The sequence below is a fragment of the Ostrinia nubilalis genome, chromosome 23 (genome assembly GCF_963855985.1).
Source record: "Ostrinia nubilalis chromosome 23, ilOstNubi1.1, whole genome shotgun sequence".
Taxonomy (NCBI): domain Eukaryota; kingdom Metazoa; phylum Arthropoda; class Insecta; order Lepidoptera; family Crambidae; genus Ostrinia; species Ostrinia nubilalis.
Window position 1 is genome coordinate 4052299 of NC_087110.1, and position 24432 is coordinate 4076730.

At 36.7% G+C, this 24432-nt stretch overlaps 2 protein-coding genes across 4 annotated transcripts; one reads left to right on the forward strand and one right to left on the reverse strand.

Annotated features, from left to right (window-relative positions):
• Positions 1-2125: 2125 nt before the first annotated feature.
• Positions 2126-20230, forward strand: LOC135083270 (UDP-glycosyltransferase UGT5-like). 2 transcript variants are annotated; one of them, XM_063978010.1, is made up of 4 exons: positions 2126-2987; positions 3101-3323; positions 3745-3964; positions 20079-20230. In XM_063978010.1, the coding sequence occupies exons 1-4, from the start codon at positions 2166-2168 to the stop codon at positions 20095-20097; spliced, it is 1284 nt and encodes a 427-aa protein (XP_063834080.1). In that variant the 5' UTR covers positions 2126-2165; the 3' UTR covers positions 20098-20230. The 2 variants fall into 2 exon arrangements, with proteins under 2 accessions (XP_063834080.1, XP_063834079.1); XM_063978009.1 differs by lacking the exon at positions 20079-20230 and adding an exon at positions 4316-4601 and having other exon boundaries at positions 2127-2987.
• LOC135083268 (UDP-glucosyltransferase 2-like) lies at positions 9084-17038 on the reverse strand. 2 transcript variants are annotated; one of them, XM_063978007.1, is made up of 4 exons: positions 16189-17038; positions 13583-13805; positions 10911-11130; positions 9084-10467 (listed from the first exon to the last, which is right to left on the reverse strand). In XM_063978007.1, the coding sequence occupies exons 1-4, from the start codon at positions 17011-17013 to the stop codon at positions 10179-10181; spliced, it is 1557 nt and encodes a 518-aa protein (XP_063834077.1). In that variant the 5' UTR covers positions 17014-17038; the 3' UTR covers positions 9084-10178. The 2 variants fall into 2 exon arrangements, with proteins under 2 accessions (XP_063834077.1, XP_063834076.1); XM_063978006.1 differs by lacking the exon at positions 16189-17038 and adding an exon at positions 14885-16041.
• Positions 20231-24432: the final 4202 nt, after the last annotated feature.

The following is a 24432-nucleotide window of genomic DNA, read 5'->3' on the forward strand; positions in this document are numbered from 1 at the left end:
ATACTCGATTCACTTGTAAAATGTCCCCTATTGTAATGTTCACTCCAATATGTTTACAAATTTTCAAAATGTACTCACTTGGATCTTCGTTGCTATTTTCGGGTATACCAATCACTTCAATGTTCAAATAATTGTCTGTCTCTTTGTTCATTTGAGTTTATAAGTGATGTGATATGTTTGTTATTCTCTTTTAATATTTTCAACTCTGCTTCTAGGTTATTTATTTTCTTAGTTTCTCTAGAGAGGTCCTCTATCTTCTTCTTGTGATCATCATGTGAGTCGGATGAAAATTGTGCTGATTTTTGAAGCTCGGTTATTTCCTTTCTCACTTCATTCTGCTGCTTATCCAATTTTGCAATGCGTGACTTGAGTTCGCTGTATTCCTTTCTAATGTTTTTTACATCTGTTCTTAATTCTGAAGCTTCTTCCTTCAGTTTAGATAAATCTTCCCTGATCACACTACTCAGAGTCTCATTAATAAGAGCCAGACTGTTATAAACTTCAAGTTTAAAACTATCCATCTTTGACGTAATATCGCTGGATAGTGATTTGAATGCTCCCTCGAGGTCCAATTCCTGCTTCCGCCTGCGAGTCGTGATGTTTGATAACTCTGGGACAGAGTCGTAACGCTTGTTTGTACTATCCGTTCGCGATAAGTTTGCCGCTGGCGATATGACGTCACTCGAAGGAATGCGTCTATAACTTTAGCAAACTAAATTGGAAATATTTTTTATTTAATAATATTGACAAAAATTGTGTATTTGCGTAAAATAAAACACTCAATTGCGTTTATTCACTAATTATTTGCGTTTAATCGCGGTTGGAGGAGGGGACGCGCATTCCACGGACCAGCAAACTTAGCGCGAACGGGTAATAGGCGGTGTGCGATGCATTTTAGCTCTAGTCTCTTCTAAACTTCAATAGGTCTATGGTAATGTTGATAGCGCACGGCACGAGGTGTCCCGAGTTTGAACGACGTTAGCCGATGGATATGTCAACGTGAAATTGTGAACTCTGTCAGTTTATAATAAGTATAACGCGTTAGATTGTAAACTAACAGTGGGTTAGGTTAGGTTAGATTGTAATCTTCTTCTTCTTCTTTTTTTATGGCAACGGCTTGGTTTAGATTGTAATCTAACTACGTCAGATTATAATCTGACGGAATTCACAATATTACGGTGACAGATACACGGCTCGCACTCCGCAAGCGTTCAAAAGATAGCAAGTGCACAGTAACGGATAACAGAAACTGAGTTCACACTTCACAGTCTTAGGGTCAAAATTTGTTTGACAAAAAATTTACAATATTTTTAATTTTGTGACACGTCCGTCAATGAGACGAGCCGAAGCCGAATGTGTTTATATTTTTTTTCTTCCAGCAACTGGGGTTGTTGGGGGCGGGCCCCAGCCCACTTTTTAGATTTTAGAGTACCTACCTAGATTTTTGTTGATTTGGTGTTTAATTTATTAATCAAAAACATTGAAGCTAAAACTGGGCTCTTTCATTAGTACCTGCACCATTCATAAAAACAAATTACCTGTGTAATTAAATCAATTCTAAGCTTTCTACAATGTTGACTAGTTAACATGACAATTTACTTAAAAGGTACATTATAATAATAATAATATTAAAAAACAATGCCTAGTAATCAAAACACGTAACACAAAGTCGTTAAGGCGAAGTCTTAGGCTGGGTTGCACCATCTTATTTTGACTTTAACAAACGTCAAAAATCTACCAAACTCCATACTTTTAGCACCTGTTTTCAAAGTCATGGTCAAAGCTAGGTGGTGCAACTCAGCCTTAGTAATAGCAGGGTCCCGTTTAGATATGGAACCCTAAAAATGCTGCTTTGTATCTTTAGAATCACACGTGTTTTCTGAAGTGTGTGCGTCATGTATAATCCAAAAGATTATTCCTAGTCTAATGTCTTCATTATATAATATTTCTGTGCCAAAAATTCTTTGCAGAATCTAGTGTATAATAAAGGCTAGTGTATATATTAAAATGCTTATATCAACTTGTCATTCAAATTACGTAGATTGTAAACAATCTAAATCAGCATGACTCTGCAGAACTTATGATCATTATTAGCCACTTCATAAATAAAATGATTTCATCATCACGCTATTTTTTATCAGAGTGGTGAAGATTACCGTGGAACCATGTCGTGTCTGATAATTGTGTGTTTTGCAAGTATTTTGACTGTCAATAGTGTTATCGAAGCTTCCAGAATTCTCGCTTACTATCCAACACCATATGTAAGTCATCAAGTAGTCTTTAGACCTCTCAGTTTGGAACTAGCTAGAAGAGGACATGAAGTGGTCGTCATAACCGCAGATCCTATGTTCCCAAATGGAACTGCACCGGAAAATCTAACAGAAATAGATGTGCATGATCTCTCATACAGGACATGGAGAAAGTTGACTGAGGAACATAAAAACAAGATGGTAATCAGCCAATTCGGGTCAATGCTTAAATCATTGATATCAGTAATGGAAGAACAGATTAAGACTGAACCCGTGCAAAAGATACTTAAAGATCCAAGACCGTTTGATTTGATAATCGTTGAAGCGATAGCGGAGTGTGCTTTAGGCCTGTCCCACATATACAAAGCACCAGTAATTCAGTTTAGTTCATTAGCTACCACTACGATACCATTGCAAATGTTTGGTGCTACTACACATCCGCTTCTTTATCCTACATTTTTTCATCATCGAGTCTACAATCTCACCTTGCGAGAGAAACTCAACGAACTCTACGATGAATACGTTTATAATGCGTTGTTCCCAGAAGTAGACGAATTTTGTTTGGATATGATGAAACGTGTATTTAGCCCAGATGTTCCGACACTGGGAGAATTAAGAAAGAATGTGGATATGTATTTTCTAAATGTTCATCCTTTGTGGGATTTCAATCGTCCAGTACCCCCAAATGTGGTGTATCTTGGTGGGATGCATCTGAAGCCAGCAAAAGATCTGCCAAAGGTAATTGTAAATTATTCGAAACATATTTCAAGTATAGTTTCGAAAGTTAGTAACTTTATTTTTGTGACATATTTTTAAATATACGTACTATTTAATCTCAATTTCCATTTCAGGACCTAAAAGATTACCTAGACTCTTCTAAAAATGGAGTCATATACGTCAGTTTTGGTACAAACGTAGACCCAACATTGTTCCCGCCCGAAAAAATACAAACGCTAGTGAATGTATTCTCAAAATTGCCATACGATATTTTATGGAAATGGAACCAAGACGAACTACCTGGACGCACTCCAAATATAAGAATTTCAAAATGGTTTCCACAATCTGATCTTCTGAGTAAGTTGTTTTGTCTTGTTCTACAAATAATATGAAATATATAAAATCAATTATTAATCTTGACATTATCAACTTGATTTGGCCTGTAACTTCATACAATCCATTAGCATTTTATCATTGGAGCATTTTTACCGCGACAAAAAGTATTATCGTATGTTATTTCGGTGCAAATTGTTTAAAATTAAAAGTTTCTGACAATGAAATCATCTAGGTCAAGCACTCTCCAATATTTTTAATTTATAACACTTTTGTAGGGTAAAAACAACAATAAGCAATTTCAATTATTAAAATACTTTGGGTATTTTTAATTAATGATACCAAAAAGCATGGTGTAATTCTATTCGACAACAAATAGAAGTGTACACGTCCACAATTAGTAATAATTTATGAACCAAACTAGCTTGTTTTATTCTATTTTTAGGACATCCAAAGATTAAACTATTCGTAACCCAGTGTGGGCTTCAGTCCACGGATGAAGCCATCACAGCTGGTGTTCCTCTTCTTGGAATGCCAGTATTTGGAGACCAGGAATTCAATGCTGAACAGTATTTACATTACGGCATTGGCGTCAGAGTTGATATGGCAACCGTAACTGAAGACAAATTAAATGAAGGGATCAATAAGATTCTGAAAGATGATTCGTAAGTAACAGAAGTGTCTCTTGATTACACAACAATAGTATCTCTAATTTGATAATAAATAATACTCTGATAAGAATAGAGTGGGTAGCCATTTACTATGATAACGCACGATGGCCTTGTGGTTAGAAACCTAAGCACCTGACTATCTCAAAAGTCTGGATAATTATGAATCTAAAATATTTCAAAACTAGTATAAGAATTGGAGAACCGATACTTTTTCTGGAGGATATATTATTATAGGCCCCTAGCATAAAGCAGCAATTTGTTTTTATGTATTTATAAGGTTTTGATTTTTTTTTAATTATTCAGTTAAACCTGCAAATACTGTCTAATGAATAAAATTATTTACAGCTACCGTAACAACATAGTGCGACTTCGCACCATAATGCGCGATCAACCTCAGACTCCACTAGAGCGCGCGGTCTGGTGGGCAGAGTACACCATACGTCACTCTGGAGCACGTCACTTGCGAACACCTGCAGCTAACATCTCTTTGGCAGAATACTATGAGTTGGAATTAGTAATAACTGTGTTATTTGTTGTAGGAATAGCACTAGCCGTAGTTATAGGAGTGCTAAGGTATACTTATGTGAAGTTATTCAGAGTTACGCTTAAAGTAAAGAAGAATTGATGTGTGTACCTAATTGTTTTTTTGTCCAAATTTTTCTTCAGAACTTGAAAATAATTGAACCTGTACATTTTTCTCATTAGTTACGGTAGTCCAGTCAATAAAGCATTATAGATGGAAAACCGTGGAACACTATTTCTGGATTCGGGACTTTATTTAGACTAGTTAGGAGGTGAACATAGCAAAAGTCCCCGCCCTTAGCCCTTGAGCCGGCGTGGTGAGGGGGGTTTAAAGGTACCACTTTTCGGTTTTTCGCTTAATCCTCGGAAACTATGCGTCCTAGTGATATGACTACTATGAACCAAAAAAAGCTTATTTAATTTGCTACAGGTGAGATAGTCAAGTTTTTCTTTTTTGCGGCATCTGCTCTAGAAGGTCTGTAATATTGGAAATTTTATTTTTGTCTTACATGTTCCCATCAGGAGAAAATCGACTAAATCAACATTGAGCAAATATTTTAGACATGTGGAAGCATGTTAAGCCTAGTTCCAGGGAGGGGACTGCACTGTGCGTATATTTAGACAATTCAATTGGAGCTACTTTTCACTCCTCATCACTCAAAAACTACTGTGCATTAACACTTCAAATTTGGCTCATGTGTTGAGACTTGCAAGATAAACATCAGCTTCAAATTTCATAAATATACCTCAAACGGTTCTTTAGGTATTGACGTCCAAAAATCTACATTATCTGACCTATAGACCAAATTCTAACAACTTCCAGATGACCTTGAAGGTTCAAATTTGGCATCCAGATAGGTAGATGTGTAAATAAAAAGGAACAAATAAAAAACCAGTAAATTTTAACTTTTCACAGGTGATAGATAGATTGTAGTATTCTAAATGTCGATTTTTGAACGTTAATACCTAAATAACCGTTTGAGGTATATTTATGAAATTTGAAGCTGATGTTTATCTTGCGAGTCTCAACACATGAGCCAAATTTGAAGTGTTAATGCACAGTAGTTTTTGAGTGATGAGAAGTCAAAAGTGGCTCCAATTGGGTCGTCTAAATATACGCACGGTGCAGTCCCGTCCCTGGATCTACGCTTAACATGCTCCCGCATGTCTAAAATGTTTGCTTAATGTTGATTTAGTCGATTTTCTCCTGATGGGAACATGTAAGACAAAAATTAAATTTCCAATATTGCAGACCTTCTAGAGCAGATGCCGTGAAAACTATAAAAGATATAGAAAAACTTGACTATCTCACCTGTAGCAAATTGAATATGCTTTTTTTGGTTCATAGTAGTCATGTCACTAGGACGCATAGTTTCCGAGGATTAAGCGAAAAACCGAAAAGTGGTACCTATAAACCCCCCTCCCCGCCGGCTCAAGGGCTAAAGGAGGGGGACTTTTGCTATGTTTACCTCCTAACTAGTCTAAATAAAGTCCCGAGGTCAGAAATTGTGTTCCACGGATTTCTCTCTACACCGTCGTTAAAGCATTCATTGACTGGACTACGGTTAAAATATTGAAAGATTATTTATTCAACTACCTACTACTAGATACCGTTTTACCCTCTTCATCTATCTTACGCGGTTTAGATTTTTTCATACAAATGTTTTTTCCCGTTCCTGTGGGAATTTTGCAATATCCTGTTGTAACTAAGCTTTAAGTTAACTAAGGTACCTGCATGCCAAATTTCAAGCGTCTAACTTAAGCGTCTAACAAAAGGATTTTCCCGCTAATTCCCGTTCCCGTGGGAATTCCTAAGTATACTATAACCTGCCCAGGAGTATGAAGAATAATTGTAACAAGTTTCGTTAAAATCCGTCGAGTAGTTTTTGTTTCTATAAAGAACATACAGACAGACAAAAATTTTACTGATTGCATTTTTGGCATCAGTATCGATCACTAATCACCCCCTGATAGTTATTTTGAAAATATATTTCATGTAAAGGATTTACCTCTCTACAGATTTATTATAAGTATAGATGAGAGGAATATAAAGATGTTTTAATAAATACAGTGCAGTGCAGTCAGATTTTTAATTTTTCCTTATGGTGTCCGTTTCCATTCATCATCATCATTTCAGCTATAGGACGTCCACTGCTGAACATAGGCCTCCCCCAATGACTTTCACATCGCACGGTTGGTAGCGGCCTGCATCCGTTTCCATTATATGTATCAATTTCCAATTTTTTTTATGTATCTTATGCTTAATGTTGTTTCAATCTACCGACTTTCATGAAACTGAAATTTATGGTTCCTTAAAAATCGGAAAATAATTGTATGGAAAAATATATTTCCGTTTAATATAAAACGGTAATTTCATACTTATTACAAAATTAAATAATTATTTGTCATTTAACACGTTGGACGCCGCGCGGCTCACCGGTGAGCCTCGAACAATACAATTTCCATTGTGTCTAGCGTCGCGGCGTTCAATGTCTTAAATTAGGTAGACTGTAAACAATTCACAGAACTAGACATTGTCATTCATATTGTTCTTCATAGCGAACAGAATGATTTCCTCATCACACTATGTTATACTACCAGAACTACCGTAGAACCATGTCGTGTCTATAAGTCGTGTGTACGATTCGTGTAGGTGTGAGTGCCTACCCGATGTTTAGATTTAAGAGTGAGTCGTTGTAGGTGTGAGTGCCTACCCGATGTTTAGAGTTAAGAGTGAGTCGTTGTAGGTGTGAGTGCCTACCCGATGTTTAGAGTTAAGAGTGAGTCGTTGTAGGTGTGAGTGCCTACCCGATGTTTAGAGATAAGAGTGAGTCGTTGTAGGTGTGAGTGCCTACTCGATGTTTAGTATAAGAGTGAATCTTGACAGATGTGTGAACCTGTAAATGATGTCCTTTTAGAGCGATTTATCACTGGAGAAAGTGCGCGATTATAGTGATTGTTTAATTTTTAGTGCAATTGTGTTTTGTTTTTTTTAAACGCGAGGCCGCGTATTTCGTCAGGATTAGCCGAGTGTTAGCAATCGATATTTTTATCATTCAATTCTTAGACCTCATCGTAATTATATTATCTCGGTATAGTGACAGTTTCTTTTAAAAATTAATATCGGGTAAAGCCTGGTCTGTGAGCACGTAGAATTTTGTCCAATGACCCCAAGCTACCCATCCTTATCGCTCGCGCGTAATTATATTGCTGTCGCGACTGTGCGACGGGCGCCTGCAGTGAGTGTTTGAGCGAAACAGCAACATAATTACGCGCGAGCGATAAGGATGGGTAGCTTGGGGTCATTGGACAAAATTCTACGTGCTCACGGACCAGACTTTAGTCGAAGTTTTTATTGGTTAACAAAAAAAAAGGAAAATGGATCGATGGATGGTTCTGTTCGAAAATGGCGGCTGAGCGTTAACACGTATATTTTGTTGTAATCTCAGATCATAGAAAGAGAATAGATATGAAGTCGCGCGTAACTACAACGAGAACCAGTGTCCCCACATTTCCCCCACCACAGCTCCCACACACACATTCAACTGTGTAAAAACAAAGCGACTGAGAGTCTACGACAACATGTGCAACCGGCTTAAAAGTGCTGTGATTGGCCAGAAGGCGTGCCTTATGGCCAATCAATGGCCGCGTGACGTGACGCACACTTTGAAAACGCTAGTGAGAGAACAAAGATAAAATGGAGTCGACAAGATATCGATACTTTAAATCGCTAGGGGCAAGGCTCGAAACTAGTTTCACATAATGCTTATGTATGAAAACCTTTTTATTATTATACGTTATTATTAATTACTATCACGCATTTACTTTTTAATTATGGCGATCTGCGTACCGCATTATGTTTATCAAAAATAATGCCTTTAATAGGCTTTCAACTAGCTCTTATAGTAATTACATAGTTGACAGTTACTAATTACTTCTACTGTTTTTTTGTTTTTTTTTGTAAAATCTTATAATCGCAAGTAACACATCATTTTTTTATTTAAAATTACAAAATAGAAAATTATTATTTACTTCTATTTTATCGATAATAGGAAACCGCATTAGAACACGAGCACGGCACTATGTTACGACCGGCACATGCGGCCGTACTGTGTATTTTCACACGACATCGCGACAGTGGATATCGGAAGAAATTAAATACATTGCGCAGTAGTTGAGCATGACATAAAGTGGTTGCTAACTAAATCGTCAATGTACAAGTGTGTTAGAATTTTTATCACCACTGAATTCGATATCGCAGTAACTGTTACGGCACTGAATTCGTTCGTAAAAATGTTTAGTTTTTTTTATTTATAAGCAAAATACCAATGCATTTGCAATACTTACATGTAGTAAATGACTCCATTGTTCCTGTAGTTCTTCGTTTCACTTGTTTTATTGCACGTAACGACGCATTATCCAAAATATCGGAGAACATTTCCTTAGTACGACTGAATCGCGACTAACCTAGCTACGCGGCCGATGTTCGTTTCTGGGCATATCGCGGAGACACGCGCCACGCCCCCGTTTCACATCTATTCCCTTCTATGATCTGAGGTTGTAATGGTGGTCAGGAAATAAAACGGACACCTTATAATGCATCAGAGCGTTTTTATTACATTATATCAGCTATAATAATATCAGCAATCACAATCACACACTCATGGTGAATAATAATCAAGAAATAAACTTTAATCTTATCTCCTGAGACATTATCTAAATCTATATCTATACAGTGTGGTCCGAGCATGTAGTGATCAAACTTTAAGGGCGAAATCTAGGGACAATTTTATCGATACAAATACTTCAAATTTGGGGTTCGACCCATTTATCGCAAAATGACCGGTTTCCATAGCGCACGCGACATGCGAAAACGCACTGCCCGAAAAAATCACACAACCTATTCCGATTACATACTAGTGGCTATGGAATCTACTAGCCGCGCTATGGAATCGCTGGGCAGGGGTATCTTTTTTCAACAATTACGTCGAAAATAATAGACGTAGACTAATAAATTTACATTCGTTTTGTAGAATAGCTCAAACACTAATAATACAATGCAAATAAAACATACCCTAACGACCTGGTTTTTCTTGTGTTGGAAAATAACTGAAAAAGAAGTGAAGAAAGTCATGTATTTTTCTAATTAAATCCATTCTTACTCCCATAAAATGTATGAAACTTGTGTCTGTTTTCTTCTTCTACTAATAGATAATTTTATTGGCTATCGCATGATATAAAATATTTGCTTATTAATGTTAAGCTACCCACGCTTTCACTTGTTTTTGAAGGAAGAGGTGAAAACTAAAAAATAAAAACTTAAATCCATGTAATTTTTCGAGAAATGGGTCAGGCCCCAAATTTGAAGTATTTTATCGATAAAATTGTCCCTAGATTTCGCCCTTAAAGTTTGATCACTACATGCCCGGACACATTGTATATTATGTATAAAACTCAAAGGTGACTGACTGACTGACTGACTGACATAGTGATCTATCAACGCACAGCCCAAACCACTGGACGGATCGGGCTGAAATTTGGCATGTTATGACGTAGGCATCCGCTAAGAAAGGATTTTACGAAACTCCATCCGTAAGGGGGTAAAACGGGATCTACCCGTACGAAGTCGCGGGCGGATGCTAGTTATTTATAAAATTTAACTATTTTTAGATGGAAAATACAAACATCAACTGCGTTTCACTTTCACTTGCAACCCTAACACTCTCTTTAAACCCTTAACCAACTTTACTAAAGCAATTACAACAACAAATAAACATACTAATATCACTCCTAACACAGTACAAATAAGTTCCAATTCGTAATACTGGTGCCACGGCATGTTAGCTGAAGGTGAGCGGAGGTGACGTGCGCCTGAGTGACGTAATACGTATTCTGTCCACCATACAGCACGTTCTAAAGGCGTGTCGGTCTGGTCCTTCATCAAGGAACGGAGACGAACTATGTTTTGGCGGTAGCTGGAACAAAAGACGGTCGTCATTATCGGATATCATTTGTCATATTTGTCGGTTGATCGTCCCAGCGGGTTAAGGACGTAGCACATTTATCAACCCGGAAAGGGATCGTAACCGTATCAAATCGAGTCGGTCAGTATTATTTATGAAACTCCATACTGCAACGCACGCTCCGCACCGTAACGTAAACGCTTCGCCTTGTCATTGATAGAGCGTGGAAGATCCGTTTCTGGGTTGATAAGTGTGCTTCGTCCTTAAATAGGAGATTAATGCCCGTCTTCACCAACAATCCCTAATTTTTAAGTGACTCCTGTGAAAACAAAATTCCTGTTATGTGTTACCATAGGGGTCACTTAAAAATTTGGTATTGATGGTGAAAATGGGCATAAGTAACCCCGCGAATCTGCTACAAAAATTATTCAGTCACAAAAATACGTTTCACAAACCTTTGATCTTCAGTCACTTTTTTCACCGCCTCTCTCAAACTCTCTTCACTCATGGTGTCCATATTAATTCTCAAGCCAATCTTATGGTGCACATAATTCTCGACGTTGTACCACTGGTCTCCATGCATGGGTATACCAATGAGGGGTACTCCAGCGTTGATGGCCTCATCGGTAGACTGGAGACCTCCTTGGGTTATGAACAGCTTGATGTTTGGATGTCCTGCAAAATGAATTAGAATAGGATCAAAGAATAAAAAAATTAAAATTAAAAAAAAATTAAAAATTCTTTATTGACAAAAAGTTTTATACAATATTAATAGCGGAGGCTTCCCAGTAAGTAATCGGAGATACTTGTGTTGGGAATGTCTCGCATCTTTCCAAACGGTAAACAAAATTACATAGCTTTATGCAAAATACAATTTGTAGAGGTACAAAAGAGAATATCATAGAATAATCATTATTCAAGGAATGGTTCGATTCTAAGGCCCAGTTTTTTGATTCGTAGTTAAATACGCGTACGCGTGGATCCCGTTTTACCCCCTTCATCTATCTTACGCGGTTTAGATATTTTCATACAAAAGGATTTTCCCGCTAACTCCCGTTCCCGTGGGAATTTTGCAATATCCTGTAACTAAGCTTTAAGTTTACTAAGGTACCTGCATGCCAAATTTCAAGCGTCTAACTTAAGCGGTTTAGATTTTTCATACAAAAGGATTTTCCCGCTAATTCTCGTTCCCGTGGGAATTTCGGGAATTCCTTTCTTAGTGCACCTCTACGGTATCTAAGCTGCGTCCCTTCCAAATTTCAAGTGCCTACGTTTAACCGTTTAGGCTGTGCGTTGATATGTCACTAAGTCAGTCAGTTTCTCGTTTTATACATATATTATTAGGTACGTATTTAGATTTAGTAAACGAGGCTTTCCTGGAATGCCAACTCTGTGGCGCAAGTTTTTAAAAAGTTATAGCGTAAAATGTTACCCTGGTCTCCTATGGCCTACTATGGTAGGCTACGCGTGTACTCTAGTGTTAAATATCAGAAAAAATGTTTTTCGAACAATGGTTAGTTTGACTTTTAGTACATTTTGTAACTATTAGGCTGAGTTGCACCACCTAACTTTAACGTTTGTCACAGTTAAAGTAAGATGGTGCAACCCACCCTTAGTTTACAGTTTGTTAATATTTAACCATTAGTAGCAAAATTTAACAATTAGTTATTTTAACTATGAATCAAAAAACTGGGCCTAAGTCTAAGTTGAGAATTGAACCCACGAGCCACGACCTTTCTTTTGCGAAGTACCTTGCCCTTATGCAATTCGATTTTTTTTTTCAAATTATTAAAAATAGGGTAATAAAATTTAGTTTGAGATGTGGACTCTTCGTTTCAGCTAAGTGACGTCCACTTCTGGACAAAGGCCTCCCCTAAGCATGTGACTCTTAACGCTAAAAATGTTAATAACCCAACCTATAAAGTTAGGGAACCCGCAACTTCAATGTACTCGTATTTAATTGGTATAATAATAAAGACGATAAATTATATTATTTTGTCTTCAATCCGTCTGATGGCCTTTTAACTTAAATTAGCATAAAATATTTAGACAAACAAAAGTTTTTTGTCATGATCATCATGATGATGCATGATAAACCACTCTCAAGATAATAAGACCTTATCTCGTGTTATTTATTTGTGATGACTTGTGTATTTTAATAATATGATATCATACGATATAATATCCTACTTCCTACTAATATTATAAATGCAAAAGTTTGGATGTCTGGATGTTTGTTACTCTTTCACGCAAAAACTACTGAACGGATTTTGATGAAACTTTACAGTATTACTGTTTATAACCCAGAATAATATAATTTATGACGATCTGTGACAAATTAATTTCACGCGGGTGAAACCGCGGGCAAAAGCTAGTAATTTGTACAAAAACGTATCCATAATAAATTGTAATATTATTACATTTTTTCGTCTAATGTGTTTTGACTGGTAAATTATGGATTGATATTAAAAGACAAATGATAAAGTATTGTGATATAGATACAGTGTGATATGGATAATTGAGCAGAGATAAATAAATAGGATACTTTAAAGTACACCACATAAGGCCGTATACAGAAAGAAAGCTGGAAACTTATACCTAAGCGCTTACCGGCGCTTCACAGCGCTGGTAACCCGCGCAGGAAAATATATGAACGCGCGCCGATAAGCACTGAACGATGCCGACAAGTTTCAACGCTGGTCAGCGCTGGACGCTGACCATTTAAAATGCCATTCAACTTGCTTCCTTTGTGAACGAACGGACCAGCGCTGATAAGCGCTTTCTTTCTGTATACGGCCTTAGACAAGAAAGAAAAGCAAGAAATACAGAAAAGATACGGCACAATTTAGGTAGCGTGTCGGTGTAAGGTGAACTCTGTCAGACAACCTAGACGACAGTTGTTTAAAATAATTAAAAGAGAAGGCAATGAAAGAGTTTTAGTGGGTTGAAGAGCAATATTTTTTAACATTCAACCTAAAAACATCAACCGCCTTTAAACTTTTTAATTTTTGCTTGGTGCCTAAAAAATCCATTGGCTAAGGAACTCTACACATCAAGCCCGCCGGCAACTTTAATTTCGAGAATATGTCAAAAGTCAACTCATGTCGGCGAGTATACTACTACTTACTCAGAAGATCCGATTGAGGCAGCCATTTAGCCAGCTTGATGTTCTCAGACTTGCCCTCCATATCATCCTTGTCCCATTTCCATAGAACGTCGTATTTCAACTTGGACATGACGTTAACCATGATTTTAATCTTCTCAGGGGGTAGCAGCGATGGTTTTACGTTGGTCCCGAAGCTTATGTAGATGACTCCATGTTTTGAGGAGTCTAGGTACGTTTTCAGGTCCTGAAATATAATAAGTTTTTTTATATGCATAACAAGGTAGGTATTTGACCGCAATCGCACCTAGTGTTAAGTGAGACGCAGTCTAAGGTTAGATAAGTTTACATTAACATTAAGGCTGGGTTGCACCATCTTACTTTGACTTTAACAAACGTCAAAAATCTGTCCAACTTCATACAAAAAGCACCGGTTATCGTCATAGATACCGTTAAAGTTAGGTGATGCAACTCAGCCTAAGTGTGCTCGCTAGCGACTGCGTAAAAAAAATACATTAAAATAATGTCAACTGTATTATAATTATATTAATATGAACTGCCAACTTTCAGTGGTAACAACCAAGTTCAACAAGTTCAGTTTCTGTTCCTGAAAAAAAAAAGAATTACCTATTTATAAAGAAATATCCTTTGATTTAAACCTCTTAGAACACTATCAAGGCTATTAAAGACCGATTATAATAATAACATTTTAAGTGGTCATTGAGATTAGATATTCATAATTATTATGATTTATTGTAATACGAGTGGAAATTACATTAATTAGGTTATCAACTGACTTAGTCCAGAGATTGCCAACATCCCTTTGAATCATAAATATTACATTAATATTTATATTAGAAAACTCAAAGGCATGTGTTCTTTTATTTCTAATTAAGGCTATGCTTTTCACTAGAAACTACATCAGTATTAATAGAATGGAAATACTGGAGTTCACAGAATTGATTTACAATTCTAAGACCCAACACACTCGCATAAGAATGTATAACATTGGAAAGAGATCGCTTCTAATACAATCTTTTTTAATCTAATTAGGATGGTATTCTCAATTTCATGATCTTTTTCGTAATTTGGTTTTAGTTTTTGTAACTTTCTATTTATAAATTCACTCACTAATTCACTTGTGTATAGAATTTTAGTTGACACTGACACCATTTAATTTTCATAAACACAGTTTACAAACCCAATTTAATTTAGGTTGATATAAAAATAGCTTTTTTTGTTTCTAATGAGATTTTCACGAAGCCATAATAAAGTGTTTACGTTATAAAAAATCTTGTTTATGCTAATAAACAATCATTAACTTACGTTTGGCAGATCCCTTTGAGACTTTTCGTGGATTCCATGAATATGTATGACATTCGGTGGGACGGGCCTGGAGCCCTCCCAAATTGGATGTATGTTCAAAAACAGCAGATCCACATTATTACTCAATTCTTTAATAGAAGGGACATCACCGAATACCCTTTTGAGCATTGCGTTCTCTTCTTCCAGAAGTTGGGTGTCATAATAATATTTCAACTGGTAGAATTTTGCCAACTCCGTTACTTTGTCCCACGTTGTCAAGTTGTAAAGCTTCTGTCTTACATTAGAAGGATACAGCAATTCTTGTACAGGAGCACCAACAGTTGAGAAAGTATCAAAAGTTCCACCAAAAGAACTGAACTGGATCAATGGTGTTTTAAACAAGTGTGCCAGCACCATTAACTGTCGTGCGTATGCTTCTACTATCACCAAATCATATTTATTCTTCTTCAGATCTAACACATTCTTCACTTCAGCACTAAACAATTGCTTTTCCATGATATCGTTGATCAATTTGAATATCACTTTCATTTGTGACACAATATCGTCCTTGTTCGCGGAGGATCTCTGTATAAATTCTTCCCTCCATGTTTCATAGGATAAGTCGTGTAAATCCACTTCTTTTAGGTTCGGAGGAGCTGGAGTTTTCGTGAACACTGGGTCTGTAGTCACAACGGTCACTTCATGTCCTCGCTTTGCCAGTTCTTGCATCAAAGACCTGAAGACGACTTGATGGCTGATCGACGGTGTTGGGAAGTACGCCAGAATTCTAGCCGCTTCCGATCCAATACCACTTGATATACATAACGCGACAAATAGGTACGATACGTGTGGCATGGCTGATGTTGGTTAAACTAATGATACGTTGCCACAGATATGGTTCAGACACTGATACTGGTTAAAGTTCGCTTATGAGAATATCGTGACGATTTCAATTAGTCAATGAAGCGTATTGTCGCGAGTTTTACTTTGTGTTTGTGTAATAAATGAGGCAATTATGAATGAACTGATAAACATTTTGTGATCTTGCTATAATTAAATTTCGTGTGGGTTTTATTGACCAAGTAAAAAATAAAGCCACAAAAAATTCTAAAATACTCGAGTTTTTCCATTCTTATTAATAATGATGATTGTCATTCATTAAACTATTTTAATTTCAAGTTAACGCCATTCCGTAAAGGTACCTTATTAATTATGTATAATTTAAATCTAACTATAAAAACACTGTTTTCGTTCCAAAAAAAATTTTAGAGGCCTTTACTAAGTACTAATTAACAATTATATTAATAACAAAATAATCAACTTACGTTTGGCAAATCCTTTTGAGGCTTCTCGTGGATTCCATGAATATGTATGACATTCGGCGGAACGGGTCTTGAGCCCTCCCAAATTGGATGCATGTTCAAAAACAGCAGATCCACATTATTACTCAATTCGTTAATAGAAGGGACATCACCGAATACCCTTTTGAGCATTGCGTTCTCTTCTTCCAGAATTTGGGTGTCGTAATAATATTTCATCTGGTAGAAATTCGCTAACTCTGTCACTTTGTCCCACATAGTCAAATTATAAAGTTTCTGTCTTGCAACGGAGGGATACAGCAATTCATGTATGGGTGCACCAATAGTTGAGTAAGTATCAAACGTTCCACCAAACGAACTGAACTGGATCAGTGGCGCTTTAAATAAGTGTGCCAGAACCGTTAACTGCCTTGCAAGCGCTTCGACTATCACCAGATCATATTTATTATTCTCATCTATCACACTTCTCACTTCTGAACTCATCAATTGCTTTTCTATAATATCGTTCACCAATTTGAGTACCAGTTTGATTTGTGACACAATACCGTCATTTTCAGTTGATCTCTGTATAAATTCTTTCTTCCATATCCCGTAAGATAAGTCATGTAAATCCACTTCCTTTAAATTTGGAGGAGCTGGAGTTTTCGTGAACACTGGGTCTGTAGTCAGAACGGTCACTTCATGTCCTCGCTTTGCCAGTTCTTGCATCAAAGACCTGAAGACGACTTGATGACTGATGGACGGTGTTGGGAAGTACGCAAGAATTCTAGCCGCTTCTGATCCCGCACGCGATAAACATAATGCAATTAATAAAAACGTTACGTCTGGCATGGCTGCTGGTAGTTAAACTAATGATAAGTTCCGCAATATTGTTTTAGAATCGCGTCACACGTATGAATTGGAATATCATGATGAGTTTGAACTCATCATGATATTCCAATTCATATACTACTCGTAATTGATTACTCAGGTAGATCGTAGCAATGTCCATGTGATGTGCACGTGCCAATCTATTAATAGTGTAGCAAATTATAAGAGACAACTGCCCCAGCCAGATAGTTAAAAGGGCGCATGTGACAACAAGTCAAAATGGAGATTCAAAAAATTTTAATGGATTTATTTACTGCTCTTTAAGCAAACTGATATCAAAAAAATGCTAGATGTAGGTAGGTATCTTTTTAATAAGATGTTGAAATACTCGCAGCCGACAATATTAAAAACCGAAACTGCAAAAAATACTAAAAGTTTTTCAACGAATTTTAAACAAAGGATATTTTTCTCTAGTACTTCATTTCTATGCAAAACATTAGCCAAATGAAACTGTATCACATTAAACTCAGCAAACAGTGGAGTGACGGCAGTCCATCGGTCAATGCCAAATGGTTGACCGAATTTATCTTTGCCCAAAGCTGCTGGAGTAATTTAATTGTTTTTTGATGCTGGAGTAATGGAAAATGAATTTTATAAACGTTGTTGGTTTTCAGAATTGTGTCTATTGTGTTTGGAAATTATAGCGATAAATTGTCAATGCCAGAAATAATAATTATGTAGGCTTTTAAGGAAAATTTGTCTGTAAAAGAAAAACTTTATCGCTTTATTTTTCTTTAAAAATATGTTACGGACTCGACAAAGAATCACAATATTTTGGCTTACTATACATTTTGATAGTAGGTACATTAACTTACGATAAATAACTTATTTCGTAGAGTTAATAAAGATGAAGTGAAAGATACAAAAACAAAGTTTCTTCAAAAGTCTTATTAGTCTAAAATATGCCCACGATTCATTTCAGAAGCGTACTTGCTCATGTTTATAATTTGTTTTCGTGTTTGTACTTTCCTAAGACATGATAATAATTTATAGTCCAGTCAATAATAGTCCAGTCATTTAAGCTTAAATTAGGTAAGAATCTCGGAATTCGAGATACCCAGCTGTAAGTCTGTAAATACTTGTATATTGACACGCTAAAAGTTGTCTCAAAACCTACATATGGTAAGGTGTAAGCAACTATTAAATTTTAAGGTCAAAGGTCACAAAAATCGTTTTTTTGCGCTTTTTTTGGAAATATCTCATTTCCTATGGGTTTTTTGCTATTTGTATTTATTATCAATATTGTAGAATACAAAATTCTCTACAAATTTTGTTCAAAAAATTTTTTTATACGGCGAACCGTTTTCGAGATAGAGGGCGGCCGCTAGTACTTATAATAAATCTGTAGAGAGGTCAATTCTGTACATGAAATATATTTTCAAAATAACTATCAGGGGGTGATTAGTGATCGATACTAATGCCAAAAATGCAATCAGTAAAATTTTTGTCTGTCTGTCTGTCCGTCTGTATGTTCCTTATAGAAACAAAAACTACTCGACGGATTTTAACGAAACTTGGTACAATTATTCTTCATACTCCTGGGCAGGTTATAGTATACTTAGGAATTCCCACGGGAACAGGAATTAGCGGGAAAATCCTTTTGTATGAAAAATCTAAACGCTTAACGGAAGTTAGACGCTTGAAATTTGGCATGTAGGTACCTTAGTAAACTTAAAGCTTAGTTACAACAAGGAATTCCCGAAATTCCCACAGGAATTAGCGGGAAAATCCTTTTGTATGAAAAATCTAAACCGCTTAAGTAGACCTGAAGTGATGCAGTGACCGTGCGCTCTCCGCCCTCTATCTCGAAAACGGTTCACCGTATAAAAAAAGTTTTTAAACGAAATTTGTAGAGAATTTAGTATTCTACAATATTGATAATAAATACAAATAGCAAAAAACCCATAGGAAATGAGATATTTCTAAAAAAAGCGCAAAAAACCGATTTTTGTGACCGTTGACCTTGAAATTTAATAGTTGCTTACACCCTACCATATTATGTAGGTTTTGAGACAACTTTTAGGGTGTCAATATACACGTATTTACAGACTTACAGCTGGGTATCTCGAATTCCGAGGTGAACTTACTATAATGACTGGACTATAAAGCATTATAGATGGAAATCCGTGGAACACAATTTCTGACCTCAGGACTTTATTTAGAATAGTTAGGAGGTGATCATAGCAAAAGTCCCCGCCCTTAGCCCTTGAGCAGGCGGGGAGAGGGGGGCTTAACGGTACCACTTTTCGGTTTTTCGCTTAATTCACGGAAACTATGCGTCCTAGTGACATGGCTACTAGGAACCAAAAAAAAGCTTATTCAATTTGCTACAGGTGAGATAGTCAAGTTTTTCTACATCTTGTATAGTTTTCGTGGCATCTGTTCTAGAAGGTCTGTAATATTGGAAATTTCATTTTTGTCTTACATGTTCCCATCAGGAGAAAATCGACTAAATCAACATTGAACAAACATTATAGACATGCGGTAACATGTTAAGCCTAGTTCCAGGGAGGGGACTGCACCGTGCGTACCTATATTTAGACGAACCACTTGGAGACACTTTTGACTCCTCATCACTCAAAAACTACTGTGCATTAACACTTCAAATTTGGCTCATGGGTTGAGACTTGCAAGATAAAGATCAGCTTCAAATTTCATAAATATACCTCAAACGGTTCTTTAGGTATTGACGTGCAAAAATCTACATGTCTGACCTACAGACCAAATTCTAACCACTTCCAGATGACCTTGAAGGTTCAAATTTGGCATCCAGATAGGTAGTTGTGTAAATACAAAGTAACAAATAAAAAACCAGTAAATTTTAACATTTCACATGTGATAGATAGATTTTAGTGCTCTTAATGTGGTTAATGTTTGGGGTGTAGTCACACGTTACATATACCTACCTACCGTAGCACTTTGACAACGTGTGACTGCGGTTTTCCAAACATGAAAATTACTATGCAACTACATTAGCAACTTTGTTCAGTTCAGTATTCTGAAAATCTTGTTTTATACTTTTTCAGCGTCGTTTTGATGAAATAAATGTTCGCGAAACCCTAACTCCTTACAATATTACCACGGCAAGGGAGCGCGCGCAATGTTTATGCGACAAAATTGTGTAAGGCCGCTCTCTTGCGCCTCTGACGTTTACGCAGTCATTTCTCTTGTAATAATTTAATTCTTTAAAATAAAACCCATTGTTAAAAGTTCAAACTCTCGTTTAATTCCATCACGTTTTTTGTCGTAGTTGGGTTTTTTATAATGTGAAGGCATGTATCCGCATTCCGCTGTCACATAGTATGAAATTTTCGGCAGCGCGTCTGTCGCGCGTTTGTCGCACTGCTAAATCGCCTAAATGTTAAAGCGCTCTTAATGAGGATCAGTACTGTTGTAGAAAATTCAATAAAACTGGTATCTACGTTAATCTTTAAGACATAAGAAAGATATATCTTTTTGAATTATCCAAATCGGACCATTACTTACGAAGATATTAAGTAATAAACATAGGCCGTTTTTGCCGCTAAAAGTCAACGTACGCAGGGCCGCGTGACGTCACTATATCCGAATCTTATACGAATATAATACTATTGGGATGGAAAATATTTTTTTCCAGCTAAAGTATCAGTTTTAGAAAAAAACTTTTAATAACATTTATTCATCAAAATAAAGTAACCTATCGACCAGTAATTTTTAAAAATAAAAATTGTGAAAAATAAGTATCGCTATGTCCAAAAACCACATTTTCATAGGATTCGATGCAATGCAGAGACGCGGTTGGGGTGAGTGTAACTTAATGATTGTTTGTATTGAACATAATAATACATAATATGATGCTAATACCCAGTTTCTGGCCTGGCGGGGTTTGTAATACCCAGCTTCTGGCCGAGGGGGAGTCATACCCAGCTTATGCTTATGGGCTGGGGGGAGGGGCTAGCCTTACCCAGCTTTTGGCCTGGCCTGGGGGGAGGGGGAGGGGGTCAAGTCATACCCAGTTTCGGGCCTGGGGGGGGGGGTAAATCATACCCAACTTCTGGCCGAGGGGGAAGTCATGCCCAGCTTATGACCTGGGGAGAGGAGGGGGGCGGGGGAGTCATACCCAGCTTCTAGGCTAAGATTAAATAGATAAGAGTCCTTTCCTGCAGCAGCTGGCCCGCCCATGGGAACGGCGAATAGATAGGTAGGTTTAACTCAGAAAAACTAAATAACAGGTCGAATCGAAATGATCTTCATAGCAATGTCTTGTAGCCTAGGCAGAGTGTATTTGCCTCAGCTATACCTTATTGTTAGAAGTAAATAAATTAATACTTATACATTTTTATGTTTTACTTGGAAGAAGATATGACTCTAACAACACTTATGAACACTTTATTTGAATAAATCGCCAAATATACCACCGCGGAGACCCCAATCGCGTCTCTGCGTTCCATTGAATCGTATGAGCGTATGGATTTTTTGCGTTATTTTTCACAATTTCTATTTTCAAAAATTACCTATCGATAGCTTTCTTTATTCTGTGCCTCTACCATGAGTTGCCATCGAAAACTTGTATTCGTATACTACAGTCGATAGAGTTTAAACGTGGATCGATGAAGTTTGCATTAAAATCATACCATGAGTTCAATTACCGTATACTTTACTCGCCAGCGATAATTCGATGGTTTTGTGATGTCATGTTGGTGAACATGTTAACGTATCCAACTTCACACTCTATGAATGGATGAATGAAAGAACGAATGCCGCTCCTTTCTAACTATATAGAAAAGATAGAGTAGGAAATAACAAAAATGTCAAAAATAACACTGCAAAATTTAAGTGTCCTAGAACAGTGCTTAAAGCTGAATTAACATGATGATTTTAAATTTGTATTGTTTATTTCTTGTCATTGCGACTTTGACGCAGCTGTTGTCATGACAACAGATAACAAAACATGTTTTGTTGAAGGATTATTGATGAATAATTTTCCACAAAAAATTGGATTTTAACCACGATAGGAAAATGAGAACCTGCGCCTATCCGTTTAAACCGATTGTAGAATTTATGGAAAGGTAAGTTATGTAAAAATAAACATACTATGTAGTGGAGGAATTTCGAAATGAAACGAATAATTTTGAGCTGGTTTTTTTGGAGAAATACAACCTTTCCAGCATAACTTCCACGTGCCTAGCTAAAATTCAGTAATATGAGTGCTAGATTTATATTTTCTAGATACAATAAAGTTGTTTTTCTATAGATATGGCGATCTGAGTATGCCCACTATTGCCCACTGAAGGGCCCCAAGAAAGAGCCAACAATATTAACGGTGGGTGGAACTAACGGACACGCGAACGTGAAATGCTGATGCCACCGGCGACACGAAAACTACTGAGAAATTGAGAAAAGTGTGTATAAATACCTACTACTTTATTCATTTTGATTGCTTTTATCTTATTTCGTCATTATTATTTGTAATGTTTATTTGTTAAGGTGTGGAGTGACTTTAAACAGCAAGAAGAAGGCAACTCGCATACACAGAGCTGCCAAGGGAACACTGGACTGGTGGCGGTCCAGGTTCTTCCCTGAAGCCAAAGGATTTAGAGCAGAGTGCTTGTAAATAACAACTTGTAAATTAAATCCACAATAAAGACCTAGGGTAACTGGATGGATATACCTACCTTATTATTGTAAAACTTAAGATATTATAATTAATTAAATACATTATATTGTTTTAATCTTTCATGGTCACTAAACATACATATAGTAGCATAAATACATATCCTACTAATATCCTACTTAATATTAAAAATGCGAAAGTTTGGATGTCTGGATGTTTGTTACTCTTTCACGCAAAAACTACTGAACGGATTTTGATGAAACTTTACAGTATTATTGTTTATAGCCCAGATTAACATATAGGCTATAATTATGACGATCTGTGACAAACTAAATTTCACGCGGACGAAGCCGCGGGCAAAAGCTAGTTGAAAATAAAATGATTAATTTTTATTGACTATTTATTTCACAAAACCTAATACATAATACACAGACTGATTAAAAACAAAAGTAAATTTCAACTTATGAAAATACATATTCATTGTCGGATTAGCTTTCTATCATGATCTCGTAAGGCTGCGTTTCCACCAGAGATGTGCGAGGATGCGTAGCGAAGGATATGTTTGTAAAGAACCAATAGAATCGCTTCATTTACCTCGCCTCGGTCAGCACATCTCTGGTAGAAAAGGCTCAGGCTGTACAACACTAATGAGCATTTTCAAATATCTGCTACACATCCTCGTACGATACATTTTCCTCGCACAGCTTTGGTGAAAACCCGCACACATTTTCACAGCACAGCTAGACATCTTCGCACGACACAATTCCCTCGCATATCTCTGGGAAACGCAGCATCCTCTCCCTCCCCCAAGGATTTCCACAATGTGCCCGCATGCAGGTTCTTCCCACGACCTTCACCAGATCGTCGGTCCACCTAGTGGGAGGTCTGCCCACAGGCTGATAACATGTTCCATCGTAATAAACTTCTTTCCGACATAATTTAATAAAGAAAACACCTAAAATGACCTAAAACCACAATTTTATTTTGCTTTTCACACGTCAATAAGCCAGTGAGTTACGTTACTGTGACAGCTAAGGTATTTTTCGATGACATCTTTGAAAATTGCAACTCATGGTAAGTTATTTGTATGAAATTTAATAAAAACTTTAGTCGCTATCGTATTCATTTAGATAGGTTTTTTACCTAACGATTTGAGATGAACTCATGGTAGTGTTTTTAGTTTTGCTGTGGTTCAGCTACTAACCGCTAGAGGCGCTGTACAATTTGCCATACATTTTTTTACGCCCTCGATAGCGAGATGCTCGGTAGGTAAACTCATGGTAGAGGCACTGATGAATAAATGTCATTACAAGTTTTTCTCTAAAACTGATAGTTTGGCTAGAAAAAAATATTTTCTATCCACGCAGTACGCGGCAGCGTTCGGATCGGATATAATGACGTCATCGTCCCCGCGCCGGGCGGTCAGTGAACTTTTTTAGTAATTTGGCCATAACTTCGTTAATTTTTGTCGTAGAACAAAAATTTTTGGACTGTGTATTAAGGATTTCTTAGCCCTATAAATCTGCATTTACAGCTAAAAATCGAAATGATCCTCATTACGCTTTGTTCCCACGGATGTCAAAATTGAAACAAAGCAGATCATTAATTTGCTCCGAAATTAGATTAATAACACTTCTTTGTGTTCATTAACTTCTTCGAGACCTTGACACGATTTGGTGTAAACAAGATTGTCTCCCAAAGTAGGTAGAACCAGACATGACGTAGCCAAAAATAAGGGCAAGCCAGAGGGGCCTCGTGCAATCTATACTTAATATTATAAAGCTGAA